This window comes from Macrotis lagotis, chromosome 1 (assembly GCF_037893015.1).
Source record: "Macrotis lagotis isolate mMagLag1 chromosome 1, bilby.v1.9.chrom.fasta, whole genome shotgun sequence".
Classification (NCBI taxonomy): Eukaryota; Metazoa; Chordata; class Mammalia; order Peramelemorphia; family Peramelidae; genus Macrotis; species Macrotis lagotis.
The window spans coordinates 591,480,871-591,504,182 of record NC_133658.1 but is presented as its reverse complement, the minus strand read 5'-3'; the positions used below and the strand labels follow the sequence as shown (position 1 = coordinate 591,504,182).

General features: G+C 35.8%; 1 protein-coding gene across 3 annotated transcripts in view; it reads left to right on the top strand.

Moving 5' to 3' along the window:
- Positions 1 to 21,408, top strand: part of RBP2 (retinol binding protein 2) — a 77,525-nt gene extending 56,117 nt beyond the window's left edge. For all 3 annotated transcript variants that reach the window (XM_074234471.1, XM_074234480.1, XM_074234463.1), the window contains exons 3-5: positions 10,004 to 10,182; positions 17,552 to 17,653; positions 21,192 to 21,408. In XM_074234471.1, the coding sequence (XP_074090572.1) occupies positions 10,004 to 10,182; positions 17,552 to 17,653; positions 21,192 to 21,242 (332 nt within the window). In that variant the 3' untranslated portion in view covers positions 21,243 to 21,408. The remainder of the gene's footprint in view (positions 1 to 10,003; positions 10,183 to 17,551; positions 17,654 to 21,191) is intronic.
- The last annotated feature ends 1,904 nt before the right edge of the window (positions 21,409 to 23,312 follow it).

Here is a 23,312-nt window from a genome sequence, read left to right as displayed (position 1 = left end):
AAACCCATAGGCTAGCCTGGCCAGAGAAGAGTCAAATCTATCAAGTTTATCTTGTTGCCCCTCTCTCTCTTTTTGTTCACCACAGAATACCCGACCCTCATATTAAACAGTGACTTGCCCAAGGTCACACAGCTAGGTAATTATTAAATGTCTGGGGCCGAATTTGAACCCAGGTCCTTCTGACTCTAGGGACTGTGCTCTATCCACTGCACCACCTAGCTGCCCCTGAAATTTACATCTTAAAAAGGAATTTCATTCCTTATAGTTGACTGATGGGGAACAGATTTTCTGAAGTTTGTGTGTGTGTGTGTGTGCATATTGGAGAATGAATGAAGAGGGCAGGGCAGGGATCCAAGATCTATCAAAGCTACATTGTACAAGCCCCTCACTTTCTGTAGGAAGAAAATCATCTTTAAAATGTGAATCATTGGGGCGGCTAGGTGGCGCAGTGGATAAAGTACCAGCCCTGGAGTCAGGAGTACCTGGGTTCAAATCCAGTCTCAGATACTTAATAATTACCTAGCTGTGTGGCCTTGGGCAAGCTACTTAACCCCATTTGCCTTGCAAAAACCTAAAAAAAAATGTGAATCATCAGGTGCGTCATAAGAAGTAATGATACAGGGTGACTAGGTGGTGCAGTGGATAGAGCACCGGCCCTGGAGTCATGAGAACTTGAGTTCAAATCCAGCCTCAGACACTTAATAATTACCTAGCTGTGTGGCCTTGGGCAAGTCACTTAACCCCATTTGCCTTGCACAAAAACCACTATAAAACAAAAAAGAAGTAATGATACAAACATATACTGAAACCTTTATGTATGTTCTAGAGCTACTCATAACTAACAGGAAAGTGAGCTAAATGTAGATGCTTTTTTGGGGTGCAGAGAGTTTAGACCACAATAAAACCAAATTCTTTCCCTAATTAAAAAAAAAGAAAACTGGAAGCAGACTTTAGCCTATAAAAATAATTTTATTTTTATAATGAAAAATTATATGGCTAAATATAGGCAGACTAGGGCAAAATAATCCACTGAATCTATTAAACATTTATTAAATATCCACTATGTATCAGACCCTATACCAAGCTCTGGAGATACAATGAATAAAAAAGAAAGGCAGTTTTTGCCTTCAAGGATCTTACAATCTAATGGGGAAGGTGGGGGTGGGGTGCGGAAGAGAACACATAAAAGGAGGCAGGAGAGGAGGGTAGGGGATCAGGGAAGGCAGGGGTAGACCAGGATACCAAGTGCAGAGATGTTCCAAGGAGTTGAAACCAGAGGTCACAGTAGATGTGGCATAGAGGGAATTGAGTCCAGTTTCTGCTCTCTATAATAGAAAGCAATGGGAAGAGTTTGTTACTCTACCCTCCAGGCCCCCACTCAGAGGGGAAAGACATGCCAGTGAAGGCTGGAGTTAGCAACATGGTGACAAGATTACAGATGATAAAAGATAACTTGGGAGGAGCATCTTAAAACCATGGAGAGCTATAGATTCAGAGTAAAGTACCTATGCTAGCCACTCAAACTGCATCTCCAGTTCTCACTGGTCAAAGTGGTGGAAGTTTTAAGTGAGTGTTGATTAATCATTCATTAAACATTTATTAAGTGTGTACCTCGTGAAAATTCCTGCCTTATATGTTGAGAAAGACATGAAATTTAGATGGGACATAGTTCTTGCCCTCGTGGAGTTTGGAGTTTATAGAGGGCAATAAGGAATTACAAAAGGGAAATAAAGAATAAAAATAGAGAGCTACTGGGCAGCAGGAGTTCTCTCTGTCTTTGGGTAGGATAAGTATTAACTAGGATAGTAAAATGGTGTAATAGATAGAGTAGCTGGACCTGGACCCAGGAATACCTGAGTTCTAATTTGACCTCCAATATTTACTAGCTGCTTTACCCCGGGCAAGTCACTTGGCTTTTGTTAGCTTCAGGTTCCTCAATTGTAAAATAGGGATAACAATAACATTTCCTAGGGCTGTTATGAGGATTAAATTATATTTGTGAAGTGTGTAGTACAAAGTAGGCTCTTCAATTCTTACTTCTTTCCTTCACTAAGGGAATACTTGTTGAAAGAACTGGAATAGAGTAAAAAGGGAAAAATCCTAAAAAAAGGAAACTTTTTTATATAACTTTTCTCTTCTGATCTGATATAATAATTTGTTTTGTAGCTTTTTAATTTTCTGATCTTGAGGTTCACTTACTGTGAAGACATCATTATCTAATGAACAGGATACTGGATTTAGAATGAGGAAGATCTAGATTAAAATCTAATCTCAGAGGCTTACTTGCTATGTGACCCTAGGAAAGTCCCTTAGCCTCTTTGTACAGTTTCTAATCTGTAAAATGAAGGGGGTTGGGTTTCTCAGGTTCTAGTTCTAACTTGAACATTCCATGCTTTGGTCTCACAAGATCTGAATATGAATCTTTCCTTTATTAATAATTAGCTTTGAGATCCTGGAACCTTATTTAAACTGCATGGTTATGTGAATGTATATGTATGTGGATCTGGACATGAATGCGTGTGGATATGTGTGTATTCTGATATATATGAAAATATATTTATTGTATATATGTGTGTTAACATGTGCATGTATGAGGGTGTGAGTATATGACTGTGAGTGTGTGTGAATGTGTGAATAATGGAAGAGTAGGGATATCTTCAGTCTAAGATTCTGGACATATAACTCCTCTCTAAATGTGTTAGTAGCAAAAAGAAATGGCACGGAAATAAGGAGAAGATTGTTCTTCCACTCTATTTCTCATGATTTTAAAGATGGTTGATGTTTTGAGTATTAAAGAGTTCAGTTTCAAAGCCCATTTAAACTGAGCTTCTGGATGTTCATTCATCTCTTAAGAAGACTACATAGGGATCTGGGTTCTTTAATTTATAAAGAGGGCTGCCCTTTAAAATAAGAACCTTAGCTTTTTCCACTAGCATATTACAAAGCATTTTCATATTAGGTGGCCAACCAATAGATCAACTTTATGACTTGTATTGTTCAAAATGCAGCTATGAAAAGTATTCTTCAATAAAGTCTCTCCTGGTTGGGTTGGGGGGGGGGCTCTGTGTGGCAGCTCCAAGAATTATATATTACTCAGAAATAGCTTGCCTTTAGACTCTTTCCTCTGAGATCTAAATTCACTTTACCTGGTAATAAATCAGCTTCAGAGATATCTTTAATCCATAAAAGCAGATAAAATATGTTTGTTAACCATTGCACTAAAATATCAAATAAGAGAACCATTCCTTCTAGTAAGTGGGAAAACAAAATGATTCTGTTCAAGTATGTGGGGGGTGGGGTGGCAGGGGTTAGAGGGGCAATCAGTTGTTGCAGTCAAACCTCCCTTTTCTTTTGATTAGCAGAACCATGTAACTTCCAATAGAAAATTTGGTACTATTTTCCTGAGGAAATGGGAGGTGACATGATTAACTCACATTTGAAAAAGCTAAAGGGTGGCTATCAGGCCAAGTCATTTTTCATTCCTTTGGAAAGGAAAAAAAACAAAAAACTTAAAACCTGTACTATGTTTTCATTTGCATAGTTTCATTTTCAGAGTCCCTAGGGAACTGGTCGGCAATATTGATTGTAGCTGGCAGTGGATATTGGCAAGACCAGGGCAATCTGAGTCATTTGAGAGAGGTATATAATTTTGGTTCCTTTCTGTATACCCAGGGGCAAGTATTAGTTTTTATTATGTGCCTTTTTTGAGATGCCTACTAAGCAGAATATATAGAAAGGCTAGCATTAAGTTTGAATCTCAGTTTTGACAAGGTCTTTTCCTCTTGGGTATTTAGGTCTCTATTATGTCCAGTTTTTAGTATTTAATTTCCTCATAAATTTTAGTATAGTTATAAGAGTAATGATGATCTTGATAATACTTTTCTCCCAGAGGCTTCTCCCCTTTAGACCAAAATGAGAATAAATTTTAGTCATCATCATCATCATAACCATGGTTTTGGAGGGAAGATCACTTAAAAAACTTTGAAGGTCTATATAACAATAAAGATAATGATGAAAAATTGTTCTCATCTTGGTCTAGAGGGGAAAGAATAATTTAGATAGTACAGGTGTTTTACAAATGAAGAAACAGGATCACAAAAAATAAAGAGATTTGCCTATATTAAGCAATATGAATTTATGATTTTCCTAAGTGATAGACCTAGGTTAGGGGCTCAGATCTTCTTATTCTAAATCCTACACTCTTTCTACTACGCCCCCACTACCTCTCAGTTTTTGACCCGACTTATTCCCCTTTTTTCTATTTGACTCCTGGGTGCAATAAGACTCCTTTTCAACTTCTTAAGTGGTTTCTGAATAACACAGCTCACTGGAGTTCAGGTCTTGGGTCTCAGCTCATAGGGTCTGCTAGGCAAATGAGGCTATATCTATATAATGGCAAAATGATTCAGTTAATGTGAAGAACCATTCAGCCAAACTAGTTACTTGAGTCATGTAGTCAAAATATCCTGGAGACTGACAGCAGCTGAGGATAAGGATAAATGACTGCATCAGCTTTGACTGTCTGAACTGACCAGTCATTTGAGTCAAGCAATCATTTTTAACTATTCCTTCTCTATTGAATGAGGAGGCTAGACTAAATTACCTCTAATGTCACTTCCAGCATTAAATATATGATCATTGTATGTTTCTTTAGAATGCCAGTGGAAGAAGAGGTCAAAGTATACTGAAATAGTGGAGGAAGTTTTCATAGAGAAACTGGAAATGGAATTTGGTCTTGTATAATAAGGATAAAAGAGATGATTCAAGGCAAGGGAAACTAGTGCTAGCAAAGCAGTGTTGGCAGGAATTATTTGACCTGAAGCAGTTAATAAGGAAAACTTGGCTCATCTAAAGCAGAAGGTCTACATTGTGGAATCAGAGGAAATAAGGGAGAGAGGATGGAAAGAGACATCCTTCTTTATCCTTTGATTCTGGGATAAGAACAGAGGAATATTGTAAATGAGGATATAAACATTGTCCTGTTAACATCCTTCCTATATCCTACAAAGGTAGATTTTTAAAAACTTAGAATTTGTAAGTTATTCTTCATTAGATTTTAAAGGAAGCATCAAAGTCCAAAACACTTGATCACTTTATTCAATATAAGCTTTGTTCTTCCAAAGATGTATTTTTGAATCCATATATATGTATGTGCATGTGTGTGTATGTATGTATGTATGTGTGTGTGTAATGCGTGTATGGAGGGAGAGTGAAGATGAAAGGGAAACCATTTATATAATTCCAGTGTTAGGCAACCCAAAGGGACTATTGAGAATCTGCTACATAAATGCCAGTTGTTAAGGACAGAAATATTAGAGGTGCAAAGAAGTCACAGAGACTATTTGTGACCCTATTTCTCTTTGACCCTGCAGGCTGTGATACTTCAGTGCTACTGGATGATTCCTTAAACATGGAAGTTGTCTAAATGAGCTGACAGAGAATTTAAAGGGTTTATAGTATATTTTTCTCCAACCAGGGCTTATTTTAGAACTGTGGGCATGTGGTATTGAGCAAGGATAGCATGTGACAGCAAGAGTAAGATAAATTTCATCTATTTGTGTAAGAAGTAAACCTCCAAATGAGTAGAATTGTAATTCAGCTAGGTCACAGAAATCCCTGTGGCAATGGGGGGGGATAGATAATAAAGATATTCATATCTCAACAAGACAGAGGAGGTACATAAACAGAGTCAGTGTATCTTTGAGTTACAACATATTTAAGAGTAGAGCAAATTCAAGCATGCTATTCAAGCATAATTCCAAAACTTCTCCAGATCTATTCTAAGGTTTCAGTGTTAGAAGATCCAACATGTTATGTAGAATCAGAGGCATGGTCCAGTTAGCCCAGGATATGGTTTCTTATGGGAGTATTAACATACCAGAGATGGAAAAGTATTGTAGGTAAGGCCTGTGGAGGCTAGTCTGGTGTTTCAGGTTAAAAACTGGAATGAAATAAGACATGTCTGGCTCATCAATTCACTTGAGGTTTTCTTGACAAAAGTTCTGGAATGTTTGCCATTTCCTTTTCCAGATCATTTTATAGATTTAGAATTTGAGGCAAGCAGGGTAAAGCGACTTGCCCAGGGTCATACTAGCTAATGTGTAATACAGCTAATAAGTGTCTGAGGATGAATTTGAATTCAGGTTCTCCTGATTCCAGGCTTAGTACTCCATCCACTGTGTTGCCCACTTGTAGATCACTAATCATTCTTTGTCGCAGCAGAAAAAGAGTATGCAACAAGAATATACAATTGTTTCTTGTAGCCATATTGGTCTTCAGGTCAAGAGCTATATGACTCCTGGAATGAGCTAATAACTCCTTCTTGATCTGACTTTCCCCATTTAGGCCACCGGGAAGCCATATCAATGGCCAAACTGGCATTGATAGTCTGGTATTGATATTCCAGGTATTATTAATAGAGACTAAAACATCACCATCAAAAATTAGTCATTTGAGTTTATTGAAGTGCTTCCTAGGATGTTTAATTACTGCTCTTCACTCCCCATTCTCACACACAATATTTTTTTCCCAACCAACTTTTCTTAGCTATCACTAAGTCGATTACCATTCAGATAAAGATGTCCCCAATTGTGGCTGGATGCTATATTAGCCTATCAAAGAATATAGGCTGTGAGCCCCCAATAAGATTGTCATTTATTTCCATACCAAACAATAAGGATTGGCATGACATTCAGTAGACTATAGAAAATATCTCACTTTATTCTCTAGCATATTTCTGTATATTTGTGTTTACCCAATAATTCTTTCCTAAGACAACCCACATAAGTCTCAATGATAGTTTCAATACCTCTTACAGAAAAACTAGTCTAGCCTAAAGGCACTTATTGCTTTCCCCATCAAAGACAAAGTCATTCTCTCTAACAATAATTTCAAAAATCAGAGATATTTCCTTAATAAATAATCATTAAAATTATTGTTGATGATTTCTACTGGTTCTTTTCTTCTTACTATTTCCATTCCCAGTTCTGGTCATTCTTTGAGATCTAGTTCAACTCTTTTTTGTTAGGCAATTTCATATTAGCTATTTCTCTATCAATCAAAATTTAGTGTGTCTAATACAACATTCACCATCTTTCTAACAAATTCTGTTTCCTCTTTTGACTTTCTTGTCCTGTCAATTATACCATCATTTTCCAGACATAAAATGTAAGATATCTTTTATCCTTGACTTTTTCTTATTTGTTCAACTAGTTACAAAATCCTGTTCATTCTTCCTGGGTGACTTTCAAAAGGTTACTTAGTTTTTACCTGATCTTAAGTTTTTGTTTTATTAAATGACTGTTTTAGAGATAGATAGGTTCTAAATTTCCTTCCAAAAATTGACATTCCATGATGCCATAAATCTCCAATCTGTCATTCCCTTTCCATTCTTGGTTCTACCAACTTAATTTAGATTCTTATCCGTTTCATCTCTGGACTATTAGACTAACTTTTCTCTCTACTTCTAATTTCTTTTTTTCCAATTTCCATTCCACAAAATCATCCTGTACTATGGCCAGATTAATTATCCTACTGTCATTATGTCACACCTTTACTTAAAATTTTCACTAGGTCATAATTGTCTACAGAATACTTGGGCATTTGAGACCTTTTACAATTGTTTATATGACCCCCCTTTCTATTGTTTGTTTTTATTATCCACTGACAGAAAAAGTGAAGTTCAATGCAAACAATCCTGGACTTGGAAATGAAAGAACAGGGTCCTAATCTGAGCTCTGCATTTTACTATTTCATCTTCCATTTTGGGAAGTAACAATCTTTGAGCCTTCATTTTCTCATCTATAAAATGGAAAGTGGGCAAAAGGGTAACACAGTGGATAGAATGTTGGGTCTGAAGTCAGGAAGATCAAATTTGAAATCTGGTCTCAGACACTATCTGTGTCACTTAGCTTCACTTGCCTCAGTTTCCTCATCTGTAAAATGAACTAGAGAAGGAAATGGTAAGCCACTCTTGTATCTCTGCCAAGAAAATTCCAAATGGGGCATGACCAAAAAATGAGTGAACAACCAGAAAAACAAGAAGAGACTAACTATTCGATAGCTGAGATCTCTTCCAGTTTTACTAAAGTATCAAAGAAAACACAATGGGAATGGAGTCAGAGGTCATAAAATCAAATTCCTTTCTTTCTCTAACTACTTGCATGAGTTTAGTCAACTTCAGTGAGTTGAGTTTAAGATGAGTTTCCTCATCTTAAAGAACTTTTTTTAATTAATTAGTTAAGTTCAGTGATCTCTCAGGCTCCTTGTAGTTTAAAATTCTATGATCTTCTGAATTAAGGAGAAAGAATAAACAATTTGATGTAAAGGAATAATTGAAGGTGAGACAAAAAAAAAGATGATAAGGAATATTTTATCACAACTACATAGAGTTACATGAAATGTATCAGATGCTGAACTATTTCCTCAATTTCTCAAAATGATGATGATGAAACAGAATAAGAGGGTCTTTGGTATGGTATTCTTGTTTCTCAGAAAAACAATCTCAAAAGCATTCAAGCTCCTTTTGTTATCATAATCATTGTTGCTCATACTATATAATCAGCCCCAGTGTTTGTTTGTTTTAAATGAGACACTGCTACGCAGTTATTTTGAAAAAAATACTTAGAGGTTTTATGCTTTAGTTAAATAGTCTTGAACAATTCACTCATAAAGGCTATAGTTATATGTGTTTTAACATTTGCTATAGCAAATGTGGTAAGCTACTTATATTTGGCTAGAGACCAAATTCTAACTTAATTTACAGCAAGAGTAGAACAACAGACAACTTATAAAACTATCCTCTCTTCCTAATGGGAACAATGGCTACCTTGCTGTTCCTCAAACAAGTCTCCCAGCATTTTCTTAGCTGTCTCTCATGCCTGGAATGCTCTTCCTCATTTCTGCCTCCTGGGCTTTCCTGACTTTCTTTGGATCCTAGCTAAGGTCCTGCTTTCTACAGAAAGCCTTAATTCTAGTGTCTTTCTTTCCTCTGTTGATTATTTCCTACTTATGTTGTACATAGCTTGTCGGTACAGCCTTTTTTATGTCCTCTCCTCCATTAGACTGTGAACTCATGGGAATAGGAACTGCTTTTGCCTTTCTTTATATTTCTAATGCTTAGTATAAAGTCAGACATATAGCAGGTGCTTAATAAATGCTTATAGAGTGATAACTAATAAATGACAGTTTGGGGCTCTTAGGTTGGGGTGTAAAACCCTATGTATGAGCAGGGGTATTGGCATAAGTTTTAGGTTAACTTGACTGCCTGGTATAAATTGCAAATTTTATACCTACTTTACAAATGAGAATATACATTTTTTTTTTACTAAGAATCATCTTTACAGAAATGAATTATGCAGTGCCTTCTATGTGTCTTGCTGGTATAATGTCCTACTAACAAGGCAGATGGGTTGGGGGCGGGGAGGGAGAGAGAGAGAGAGAGAGAGAGAGAGGCAGAGCTCAGAGAAAGAGACATAGAGAGAGACACAGAGAAAATATTTAAGTGGCTACTATGTAGAAGTACTGTATCTTTGATTTCATTGGTACAGGAAACTCCCTTTAGTAATGCAAGTTGGCCCCTTCTCTAAATCTTAGAATTCTCTAGAGCACCAAGAGTTCCAGGTATAGGGACACACAGTTACTATGTGTCAGAAGCAGGTCTTAGATCCATGGTCTTCCTGGCTCTAAGCTCACTCTATTTATTATTTCATGCAAAATCTAACTTATTTCAGAACTGATGCATTAAGAGAAACATAATTAGTGAACTTATGTTCTCTGCTGCAGGAAACTCACTAGACTTTAAAGATTCACAGAAATTAGAATTATCTCCACTACCACCACCCCCAACCCCTTTATGTAATGGACAACCTTTCATTAGCAGATAAATAATGGAAAGATATCTGACTATGACCTTTATCATAGATTCTGAATCTTTGGTCTTGTTAAAGAAATGAATGAGTCTAGTTTAGAGCATCCTAAACTCAACAATTTTCTTTACCAACAGAGATTGATTTTGCCACCCGCAAAATTGCCAAGCACCTAACTCAGACAAAGATCATCAATCAAGATGGTGATAACTTCAAGACAAAAACAACTAGCACATTCCGGAACTATGATTTGGATTTCACTGTTGGAGTTGAATTTGATGAATACACTAAAGGACTGGATGACAGACATGTTAAGGTACTAGCCTGGGCTTTGATTTTGTATTTCACACAACATTTAATACAAGGGCTAGATATTCTGATACATGATGAAAAAATAATAAATAGCAATTAGGAGAGTTGGGGGTGGGGAGAGCAGAGCTTTATGATGTTAGCAATAAAAAGAGGAGAATGAAGTTTTCTCTTTTTGCTATGAATAAATTGTGTTGCCCTTGCAAAAGGGGGTCATTTATTAAAATACAGGCTCTAATTTTCTGATTTTTAGATTATAGAAATACATGTGTGTATATATATGTACATATACAACCAAATACATCTATCCTGTAGTAACTATACATGGAGTTTATATGTATATATATATATATATATATATATATATATATATATATATATGTTTACATAAGCATATACACAAACATAATCATATACACAATGTATACAATGCACACATGTGTGTATCATATACACATATAAAATATATGAATATATGTATATTTTATATATATTTATATATGCATACATATATAAAACTATTTATGTATATTATTTAATTAGGTGACACCATGAAGTCATATGTTTATTTAGTGTAAATATATATATATGTATATATATAAATATAGACACATATGCACACTCATGTATATGCACACACATACATACATACATACATACATACATACATACATACATACATACTAGATGATACAGTGGATAGAGTAAGATTGTCAGACTTGGAAGCAAGAAAACTTGTGTTCAAATCTAACCTCATACACTTACTGTAAGACTCTGGACAAATCATTTAACCATGTTTATCTTAGTTTCCTCATATATAAAATAGGGATAATGATAGCTCCTGTGTCACAGGGCTGTTGTGAGAATCAAATGAAATAAAGATTATAAAGCTCCTAGTATAGTGTCTAGTAAATAGTAAGCAGTTAGGTGGCATCCTATTACACTGACTCTAGATCTTGAGTCAGGAAGATTCATCTTCCTGAGTTCAAATCTTGTCTCAGACACTTATTAGTATGTCCCTGGGCAAGTCACTTAACCCTGTTTTCCTCAATTATCTATAAAATGAGCTGGAAGGGAATAACAAACCACTACAGTATTTTTGCCAAGAAAATCTCATATGGAATCAGGAAGAGTGGGACACAACTGAACAACAAAAACAAAACACACACATAGTATTATTTTGTGAGGATATGTATGTATTAATACACATATATGCATGTATGTATTTGCATATCTAGAAATATATGAGCCACTTATTTCAAGGGCAGATTAGAGTGTATGAGGTTAGAGCTGGGAACCTCAAAATAATTCAAATAGTCAAAGAAAGTCTCAGATTGGTGCTTAATGGTAATAAAGCCCTTACCCTTTACACTCTAGGTGTGGTAGAACCTTCCACCGGACTTTACCCTTTTAATCATGTATATAGCATGGTCATATAATCAAAGTTGTAGCGACATGGCACAGCATGGAGAAGAGACAGAAATGAAATATAAAACCCTAGCAGCCTAAGACCATTCATTTACTGTAGGAGTAAAGGTTTCTATGCATTTTAATAGTCCCAGGAGGCATCATATAATATTATGTACAACATGGAGAAATGACTGAGAGCCATAATAATTTAGTAAACATGTCAATTCAACAAGCCTTTGTTAAGTACCTTCCACATACAAGACCCAGGAGATACAAAGGCAAAAACGAAAAAGTCCCTGCCTTCAGCATGTATGCAAGAGGGATATTATTATTATATTGTTAATATAATATTATATTAATATATTACTGGGTGTATACATGTATGCAAGTACAAAAGAGATAATAGTAATACAAAATAATTCTAGGAGGGAATATATATAACTAGGAGGGAATATCTAAACTAAATGTTTAACAGGTGTAACTGAGGAGAAAATTCCACCCATGGGAATCTGCTTTTGCAAAAAACACAAGTGATGAGATCCTGAGTCATCAAGAAAAAGCTCTATTTTGTTTAGGGGACCAATTTAAGAAAATTAAAATAAACAAACACAAAAGTATAAGCTTTATATCTCCCCCCCTTTTTTTTTTTGAAAATTCACTGCTGTGGCTAACATCATTTACTTATGATATTGGATAGATGAGGAGTTACTGTGTTATGAAGACTGAAAGCTAATTCATCAGAAATCAAAATGAATGCCAATTTGCCTGAGTATTTGCCTCATTCTTCTGTTCTAATGTCAGTTCAGAATGAATATTCTATATCATTTAATTCATTTCCATTCTTCTTCAGATCTGGTTGTCTGCTCACTAGAAACAAGGCCAGTCCTTTAGCCTTATTTTATCACTTCTTACAGTACACAGACTCTTCATTTATCTCAGAGTAATCAATTTTCCTAAATTGTTTGCTGTTAGTGAGAGTATCCCAACTGTTCATAGCTGTCCTATCTCTTCCTCAGCCCTTAATATTTTTTCTCTTTAAATCTTGTCCATCCTCAATATTAGCTTCTAATTCCATCAAAAATAGGAAATCTCTTTGCAGTATCTCCTCTATTTTAACTACAACAACCAGAAAAGGGGGTGGAGAAGAAGTTAGATTAGAGACAAGATGGGATATATAGGATTTTAGAAGAGCCCCTGGGCAAAGGTCTCTATTCTACTTAGCATCATTCCCCAGAGACTTCTCCATTTTATTAGAGTGCCTGAAAGAATCTTCAAGGAAATTACAAGACTCTTTATTTCAAAAGCAGTTTCCAAACTTGAGAATACAGTGGTATACTTGTATGTATACATATGAAATATGTATGTATATATACATATATGTATATATATATTTGTATCTCTATAAATACACATTCGTTGTTAGTTAATTATTCAGTCATATCCAACTTTCTATAACCCCATGGACTATTGTCTATGAGGTGTTCTTGTCAAAGATACTGCAGTGGTTTGCCACTTCTTTCTCCAATATCCACATGCATGTGTGTATTATATAAATGCATATATATTAAATATAATATACAAAAGCATATTGTATATGTTTATACAATGCAACAAGGTTTTATATTATTATTTTTAATCATACTGATGATTTTGTTGTGGGAAACTGCCAGTGAAGGCATTCTATCAATATGCTGTAACTTATGTTTTAGAGATTTGTTTGAGGGCACTGAGAGGTCAAATCTAGATTTTCCTGATTCTAAACCCAGTTCTCTACTGAACTATGTTGCCTCATGAAATGTTATATAACCATGATTAATAATAATTATTAGGGAGTTGCCAGAGGCATATATCGCTCAAGTGATTTGCTTAATAGCATCATACTGAGAGTTAGTGTAGTGGAGAGAGTGCTGGACTCAGAAGCAGGAATCAAATAGGATCAAATATGATGCCTATTAGTTATGTGACCATAGACAAGTCATGTGATCTCTCTAAGCCTCAGTATCCTCATCTGCAAAATGAGGAAGCTGGACTAAATGACTCAGGGCATCATTCCAATTCTAAAACTATGATCCTATGTACATTTAAGTAATAGCTGTGGCATTTGAACCCAGATAGTGAGCCCAGGATTCTACCCACCATGCCACACAGTATCCATGCATGCATCTAGGCATAAAGAATATTGAAGGAAGAAACAGAGTTCCAAATAGTATTAACAAGACTAGCCTTATACATAGTCTGAGTAAATTAGTAGCCTAAATGATGTGTATATCTATGTCAAATGCATTGTATAATAGATAGTATAAGAGAATAGATGTAACACCAAATTTGGAGTCAGGAGAACTGGGGTTGAATGTTAGCTTCAATATTTACTTGCTATTTGTTCCTGGACAAATCACTATAGATGCCTTAGCCTTAGTTTTCTCATCTGTAAAATGTAATTTAATCATACTATCTCATGGAGTTTTGGTGCTTTGTTGACTTTAAAGTGTTTTATAAATTTGAATGTATGTGTGTGTCTGTGTGTGTGTGTGTGTGTGTGTGTGTGTGTATTTTGGGCAAGCAGATACATAGACCAAAAAAAAAAAAAGAAAAGAAACATAGGGGAAGGGGTGGAGAAGATCAGAGCATCCCTTTGGGGGGGGGCAGTCATAGGGAAGCACTGAGTTATACCATTGCAGACAGACATTTTGCTTTTGCTCTCTCTCTCTCTCTCTCTCTCTCTCTCTCTCTCTCTCTCTCAACTCCTTGTAGAAGGAGCATAGAATTGGAAAGAACACTACACTTTTACTTAGGATTCCTAGATTTCTATTTGTTTCCAACATTCGCTAGTTAAACTTCAGTTTCTTTATCTATAAGCGGAGATTGAATTTGTATAGCTTACTTCAAAAGGATTTTCTAAGGAATATATTTTATAGACTTTAGATTGCTATAGAGATGTAAATTTTTTATTGCTCTTATTAAAACCAAGTTCTAGTGTTAGGAAGATTTTATCCTAACCTAAATCTCTTCTACTTCTGTATTATAACCCATGCAGTCATAGAGAGCTGACAAGAAATCTATAGACTTTTCCATTCAACCCCTTCCTTTTGTATGTGAGGAAGCTGAGACCCATGGATTTTAAGTGACTTACTTGCCCACGTTTTCATAGATAATAGAAAACAAAGATTGAATCCTAACACAGGTTCTCTGATTCTCAATCTAAAGAACTTTCTTTTATAACATTCTACCTATTGTTTACCTTCTTGGGTCCTTCTCCACCTGTACTCATTCTCACTCACAATTGTAGCAGCAGAATTATTCAATTTATTTTTAGTTGATTTGAATGACTTCATTTCCTTAAACTTTACCCTCCGTTCTGCAGCCCAGTCTTCTGATAATGCCTTTATCCATGTTCTCCTCATTCCTTCCACCATTCAGCATATGTTGAAATCATAGAGTAAACCAGAGACATTGTATTTGGTGCTGGTTATAAGCCTTGCATCCACATTTACATTCTAACAGCAAGGACAAATTGGTGGTATATTTCAACCCTGCTCTCCATAGTACTAATCTTTTACATAATCTAAAACCAGTCCCAGGACAAACTGAAAACTAAAACAGTTTTGTTGCAGCGCCTTTTTTCCCCTTCCTTTTTAATATCAATTTTCTTCCTTCTGCACACATACTCAGCATCCACCTTCAGACTGCCCAGGCCCTAATGGCAAAACCCTACTTAGGCTTATCTTCTGAATAATTTTCCATGTTCCAGATCTTCCCTTCATCTGATTCCCTATCCTAAAATAGTCATTTTCTTTTATGCCTTTCCCTCAGGACCCTGCTAAGTGACTTGATAATCTTGTGACCTAATTTTCCCTAAGGTGTTAATGTCTAATAATGGTTAGACATCTGTTCACTTTCCAGGTAAGGTGTGCATTTTATCTATTGCCTTAATACAAATGAATAAATTTAGTGGTGGAAATTTTAGGCACCCCACTTAGGACAGTGGAGATCTGAAGGAAGGATGTCTTTCCTGGAGCCCTTCAAATTGCACATGTAGGTAGTCACCTCCTCTGACTATGTATGAATCCAGCTCTCTGAGCACACTCTTTTTGGAACAATTTTCCTTTATCTTCTTCCTGCAAGATTCTGACTTGCATCTCTGTTTATAACCTCCTTTCCCATCTGCTCTTTTGAAGATAATTGAGTCTCTTTCAAATGTTCTGTGATATGGGAGATGAAGGGTGCCATATAAAAATGAATTGAATGGTGGTGTATTGAATGTTATTAAAAGAGCTTTTTACCCTCCCTCCCACTGTCTGTTTCACATTGGAGGAAAAGTATTAAAGTTGCAGTTACCCTGTGATTCATTGATACTCAGTTACTTTCTGACTGGAATAACTTGAAAATTGACTATTCTAGTTTGAATTCTTGAAGTAATAACTGATGGAAGTCTCTTTATTGAAAATAACTATTATTGTTGAATATTATTTTTAGAGGAATTCAAACAATAAAATCAAATGTGGAGATTTTTTAAAATAATAAAATGCCATTTCAACAAAATCAGTAAAGTCACCAGTGCATATAGGACTTCTACTATTTGTGAGGCGATGTATTAGATGGTCTGGATTGAGGATACAAAAAAAATTAAAAAAATATATCATGTAGTCATTTCCCTGGAAGAATTTGTAGTATAGCTGAGGAGATAAAAATATATAACATGATTCATGATATATGCTGTATGAGTTGAAAAATTAACAAGTTTTGGTAATCATGGTACCTTATGACTTTGGAATCAGAGTTCCTGGATGCAAATTCTATTTGATTCTTATTTTCTATGTTGCCTTAGGTATACTCTTAAACTCTTTTTCCTTTTACTGTCAAGGTACTGGAATAGATATTCTCTGAGTTTGCTTCTATTTCTAGATCTATCATAAGAATTGCCAATTTCTTTATACTAATTATCTCATTTGACTCTAACAACAATGCTGTGAGGTAGGTGCTTTCATTATCCCATTTTACAGATGAAGAAACTAAGGTTAGAGAGTATAAATGACTTACTCAGGTTCTTTTGTGTCAAAGAGGATTTGAATCTGACTCCAGGTATAGTCATCTATACATGATGCCACACTGCCTCTCAAGGACAATAAGGTACATACAATGAGTGTGGAAATAGATCAGTGAAGGGAGACATTGTGGGATGAATGGTTGAGGACATTTTTCGTGGCAAAGGTAGATCTTGAGCTAAATCTTAAGTAGGGTTTAGAAGGAGGAAACTAATAGAGTGAAGACTTTTGAGTGCTGAAATTAGAATCACCTGATCTACATTCAAATTTTGGTTTTTGAAGGGGTCATGAGGGGACAGCTAGGTGGCACAGAAGATAGAGCACCAGCCTTGGAGTCAGGAGGACCTGAGTTCAAATCCAGCCTCACGCACTTAATAATTACCTAGCTGTGCGACCTTGGGCAAGTCACTGAACACCCCCATTGCCTTGCCAAAAAAAAAAAAAAAACCCCAAACACTGGTTTTGATGCTTACTGCCTTTATAATCTTAGGTAAGTTATTTAAACTCTATGGACCCCAGTTTATTAATCTGTAAAAGGAAATTGGATTAGGTGATATATCTAAGGTCCCTTAAAACTTTAGCATTATGACCCTTTGCTCCAAGATAGGTAGAAAGAAAAAAGTGATTAAATATTGGGATAATATTGAACAAAAAGCACAGAGATCAGATAGAACTGATAAACTTCCTGATATGTGGAAGGGAGGGGGAATTTTGACTAATTTGACTGGAATGTGTATTGGGGAATAGTAGGAAAGAATGTTTAAAAGGTCAGGGTCTTAAATGCCTGAAGTCCAGACTTTATCTGACAGGAAAATAAACAAGGAATGGCTGAAATATCTTAGAGGAATTTTAGTAATCAACTTGCATTAGTTTGTCCTCCTAGGCCTTTTCTTTTGGATTGGTTTAATTCTCTGACTCTTACAGACTCTAGTGATCTGGGATGGGGATAAGCTCGTGTGTGTGCAGAAGGGAGAGAAGAATAACCGAGGGTGGAAGCAATGGATTGAAGGAGGAAAGCTGCACTTGGTAAGAGTTGGTTTTCTTTCACTTTCCCCAATTTTTTCCAAAAATAAATCATGATGTTTCCTCATTGAGACTCACCAAGATAAAAACAGTCCCACTCTACTCTCTTGACCTTCAGCCAAAGGCACATCATCACAAAGATCAGAAAACCATTTCTATCCTGCCCTGGGGAATCTAAGAAACAATTTAGATAGCAGTTTCTTTGAACTGTTGCATTATTTTTAAAACTCTAAATGCTGAGTTAGGAATCTAAAATTCAAGGAGAAGAGCAAGGAACCCACAAAAAGACCATCTGGATCTAGGGAGAGAAATGAATATGAAGCTATGGAAAATCTGAGGAGAATCAACAGAAATATCCTATTGTTCAGAAAAAGAGAGATCAGGCAGGAACAGAAAGGAGAATCAGAATCACCAACATTTAAACATACAAAGAATTTTAAAACTGTAATTCCCTCATTTTACAATGAGGGAAAATAAGGTTCAAAGGCAAAATGGCTTATGTAAAGACATGCAGCAAATTAGAATTAGAAACTGAGTCAGAATGGAAAGAATTGGAAAATCATTAAAAGATATAGAAGGATGCATACTCAATAACATGACAGAGTGGATAGAGTGTCAGGCCTTGGAAGACTCATATTTCTAATTTCAAATCTGGCTTCAGACACTAACTAGCTATGCAATCCTGGATAAGTTTCTTAACCCTGCTTGCCTCAGTTTCCTCAGTTGTAAAATGAGCTGGAGAAATCAATGGCAAACCATTCTAGTTTCTTTGCCAGGAAAACTACAAATGGAGTCAGGAAGAGTCAGAGAGGATTGAAAACAATTGAAAAAACAACAAATAAAAATGCTCTACAAGAAAGCATTTCAAAATTCTCTTGGTCAGAGAGAAGCTATATCTACATATTATAAAACATCTACTCAGTTTAATAGGAAAAAATTAAACTGTAAAAAAATACCTACTAGTATCCTGAGAATCTGGAATCTGGTTGTTGAATTCAATCGCTCCTTTTTAAAATCAATGTGATAGACTGAAGGAAGTTTGTTTTTTTCAATGTATTTTTATCCTACAAGTATTTATTGAGTAAGGCTCATACTACAAGAAAAGCACTGGTCTGCATCCAATGATTATGCATTCACTGGAATGCATCCAGCATCCCAACCTATGTTTCTGTATCTATCTAGCTAGATGGTTCAGTGGATAGAGTACTGGACCCAGAATCATGAAGTCCTAAGTTCAAATCCAGCCCCAACCACTAGCTTTGTGACTCTGGGCAGGTCACTTCTGCCTGCCTCAGTTTTTTCAACTATGAAATTGAGATTAATAATAATAGACTCCCCAGAGTTGTTGTGAAGATAAAATAACACAATCTATTTAAACTATTTTACACATATGAAGCAGCTACATGAATATTATCCTCATCAGTATCTTTCCTTATATTTGACATAGCTAGATCAACCCAGCATATTTGGGACATTCATTGAATTATGTTTAACATTGTATAACAGGGGTTTTGGATTCAAGTAATGAAGTTAGATACCTTTGATGATACATGGGCTCTGGCCTCTTGCTAAAAGACATATGTGCTCAGAAGGGGCCAAGTTCTGTGGAAAGTTCTCTAGTTCAGCACCATGCTATGATTTCAAGGACACTAATAGAGCACCTGAGTGTCATCAATTCATCTTATTTTTAATAGTCATATGATTTTCTGTTGATGAAATTACATTAATTCTCCTGTATAGTCCCTTACATATAATGTTTTATAGTCTACTCACATCCCACATGTGTTGCTCCATTGTTTGTTGACTTTTGGAGTGATACAACATCACTTCTTCAGAGACTATATTATCCCCAAACAATACTGTCTAAAGAATATTGTTATTGAAAAGATGGATCTTTGCTTCAGGAAAAAACTTGGGGTCATTAAAAGAACTGGGCCATCTCCCAAAGGTCATTCAAGTTATTCACCCTCTTATACAGAGTCTGGTTCAATAGCTATTTGTATTGTCTCACCAAGATTAATTTACACTTGTTGTCCATTCAGTTATTTGTTGGAGTCTAGACAGTAAACTTCGTTCTTCATTTGGTTTTGCCTATGTGCATGGTTTAGGCAAACTCTTTCATACTGTTTGCAAAAGGAAACCTCCAACCTTTCAGTCAATCAACAAATATTAAGTTTTTAGTGTATGTCAGATACTATGCTAGAGATACAAGAAAAAAAAAAGCAAAAGCAGTCCCTCTTTTCAAAGGAATTTGGGATGGGAAAGGGAACATGCATATATATTACACATAAATATATATGAGTTAAATTAAGTCAATTGTAAAATAGACACCTAATAAACAAAATCAAATAAGACCCACTGCCACAATGCCTTCTCTGTCCCTATCAGGAAACTAGTAGGTTTTTTTTTCATCTAAACATATGTTTATTTGAGTCTTGCAATGTTACCTCTCAGGGTTCAATTTTCTTAAAGAAAGAACTAATAATAAGTGCTTTTTTTGGACAAAGTGCTTTGCATTCATTATTTCATTTGATCAATAATGACAACTCTGTAAGGTGTGTGCTGTGATTAGTTCTATTTTACAGGTAAAGGAGCTAAGGCAATGAGAACCCAAGTGACTTGTCAGAGTTAAAAGAACAAATAAATCATTATGGAAGAATTTGAATTCAAAACTCTCCCAAATCCATGTCAGCCCCACCCAACTACTACATAGCCTTTGGTCTAGAAGTACCATTCACTATGCATTGTGCTTGCTGAATCAGGGATAAATCCATAATAGTTTTCTTTTCTCCTCTTTTTTCAATGTTGCATATTAAAAACACTGATAAAATATGTCTGCTCCAAGAGGTTGCAGTTTTCCTTCAATTCTAATGTTTATGGGGATTCTAAGATTCCATACTTTCAAAGGGTCATTATGAGTAACATAAAGCCTATTTTCCTCTATCTAAACCAAAACCAATGTCCTAGTCAGCTGACAGGCAGGACTTTAATACCTTTCTGCAACATAAATCCAAAATTTGCCAATAGTTCCTCCAGGCAAAGTTCTAATTATCTACCTCCCACATTGGGCTGAGCTTCCTTATAACACAGGACCTAATGGAGTGTTCACTTTATTGAGCAGCCTCTCCCTCTCCCTCTCCCTCTCCTTCTCCCTCTCCCTTCACTTTTAAAAGCTTTTCCTGCTCTATTTCCTACCTTCTTGGTTGCTTCATTACTTCTAATAAATTACACCATGTTGTTTTAATCATAGGAGTATCAGCAATTCCACCATTAGAGCTTGATTTCGATGCATTTTTCATTTTTAGAGTTGTAAAAGCTCAATCTTCAAGTCAGAACCTAATCACCACAGCTCTACAGTGTGTGCTGGTTCACTGGATTCATGAAATACATGTTAACAAAAGCTTCTGAAAGTCTTTTTCCTTCCCTGTGGTCACTCACTTCATCTCTCCCTAAGAAATCAAGGGTCATAGTACAGGCCAAGGCACCAGAAGGGAATAAAGTCTTCCTGCTCCCCATTAACTGGTCATTTTTCACATTGCAGGAGCTGACATGTGAAGACCAAGTGTGCCATCAAGTATTTAAAAAGAAGTAACAGTTGACCAGGAAACCTGTTGAGTTACCAGCTAGAAATTATTTCATGTGCTTAAAGAAAAAGCTTCAGAACATCTTCCCTTGAAGGGCCTCTGGAATGTGTTTGTGTGCAGTTTTAAGCAGAGATAAAAATGTGTGAGAGTGACAAACATTTCCTTTTTGTGAGCTGGCATTATATTAAAAATAATTTTTTTTAAAAAATCAATGTGTTTTGAAAGTCTTGTCTCTCACTTCATGTCTAAAACTAAATGCTGTGTGTGTGTGTGTGTGTGTGTGTGTGTGTGTGTATTTCATGGACTCTTTTGGTCAGCAGATAAAGTCAAAGGATCCCTTCTTAGAAAACTTTTTTTAAATACGTAAAATAAAACACAGAAGATTACCAAGGAAACCAAAATGTACTTTTTCTCTCAGATAGTTCATGGGTACCATGTGACCATCAGGTAAAGAAACCCTGGTTTTAGAGCATCATTTTTCTACAGTAAGGTAAATGCATTGGTAGAGTAAACAGGTGTGTAGATGGTTTAATCTGAAGGATCCTAAATAGTATCCCTCTCCAACTGTCTCATAGAATTTAGATCTTCTAGTCAGACTTTCTCATTTTACACATGAAACTGAATCCCCAACATATCTATATCATACTGTTACTCAATGGAAATGGGAAGCTAGAACTCAAGTCCCTAAAATGAAGGGGGTTGGACTGGATGATCACTAGGATATCTTCCAGTTCTAGATTCTTTCATCATTTCCCCCCTTACTTAGTTCAGTGTTCTTTATATTAATCTTGTCATTTTATACTATAATCATATCTTACTGATTCTTAATGTTCTACTATTAGAGTTTCATTCCTTTGAGGTGAACATTACTTCCAGACAAGTGTGTTTTTATGTGATTCCATCTGAAAGGGAAATTATTTAAAATTCTAGATCTTTAATGCTTATTAATATTTACTAGACCTCTTTCTTCCCTGAAAGGAAGGGGGTAAAAAGGAAAGTGTAAAAGCATAAGTCTTTAATTGGAAGAAAGAAAAAGAACAAAGAAAGTTTGGCTTACTTACTTTTACCATAAGACTATGGGCAAATCCCTTGAACTTCCAGGATCTCAGTTTTTCTTTTCTTTAAAATGAGAATGTTGGACTCATTTTAGCTAATCTATAATCCTAGGATGCTAGATGATCTCTGATGTCCCTTTCAATTTTTTATCTATGATAATATGATAGTCAATTCTCATTTGGAAACCAACACTAAATCCTTCATAAGATTCCTTTGGTTTCCAGCAGAATGAAAAAGTTGGAATTGACCTCCAGGGAAAGAGATAAGAGAGAATGGGAAGGTCCTAATTGATGAGGTTGATTCCTATTGTGAATGTATGTATAGTGTGAGGCCCCTGAAGGATTAACTATATAGATCACTTTGGAATGGTTCAAGAATGGCCTTGGGAACATTTCCATCACATCTGAAACTTCTTAGTCCAAGCTCTAGTTAGAGTTGCCAACAAGAGGCCAAAATGCTTCCAATATAAAGCATCCCCTAGCTATTCTTGAGCCCCTTTACCCCCAAGGGAATAACTGAGCCCTTGCCCAAACTACTTGTATTTTCTAATTAATTTAGTTCTAGGCCACTAAGTCTACAGTTCCAGGGGTCTGGATGAGTGGACACTAAGTAATAATGCCTTAATATTGGCTAGGCTGCCTGCTGCTTTTAAAGCATTTAGTTAATTAATCCTAGCAGTTTTCCATTTTAGTTGCTGGGTAAGGAAAACCAGCCAGAGAAAACTCCAAGGCCTGGAGTATAGGGTTGGCAGAAGCCCTTGGACACAGAGCACTGGCAAGGCTGGCTCCCTCTATCAAAAGTAGCATAGTGAAGTAAAATGATCCCTGAAGTCAGAAAACCTGTGTTTGAATCCTGTCTCTGCCAGTTGCTTATTGTATGACTTCCCACCATCATAGTCACTTCCCATAGTCTCAATTTCTAATCTGTAAAATGGAGGAGGGAGAGGATTTGGAATAAACATTTAAATTCTATTCCAGCTCTAAAGTCTTTAAGTCCTTAATTTCATCCTGACAGTACATTAA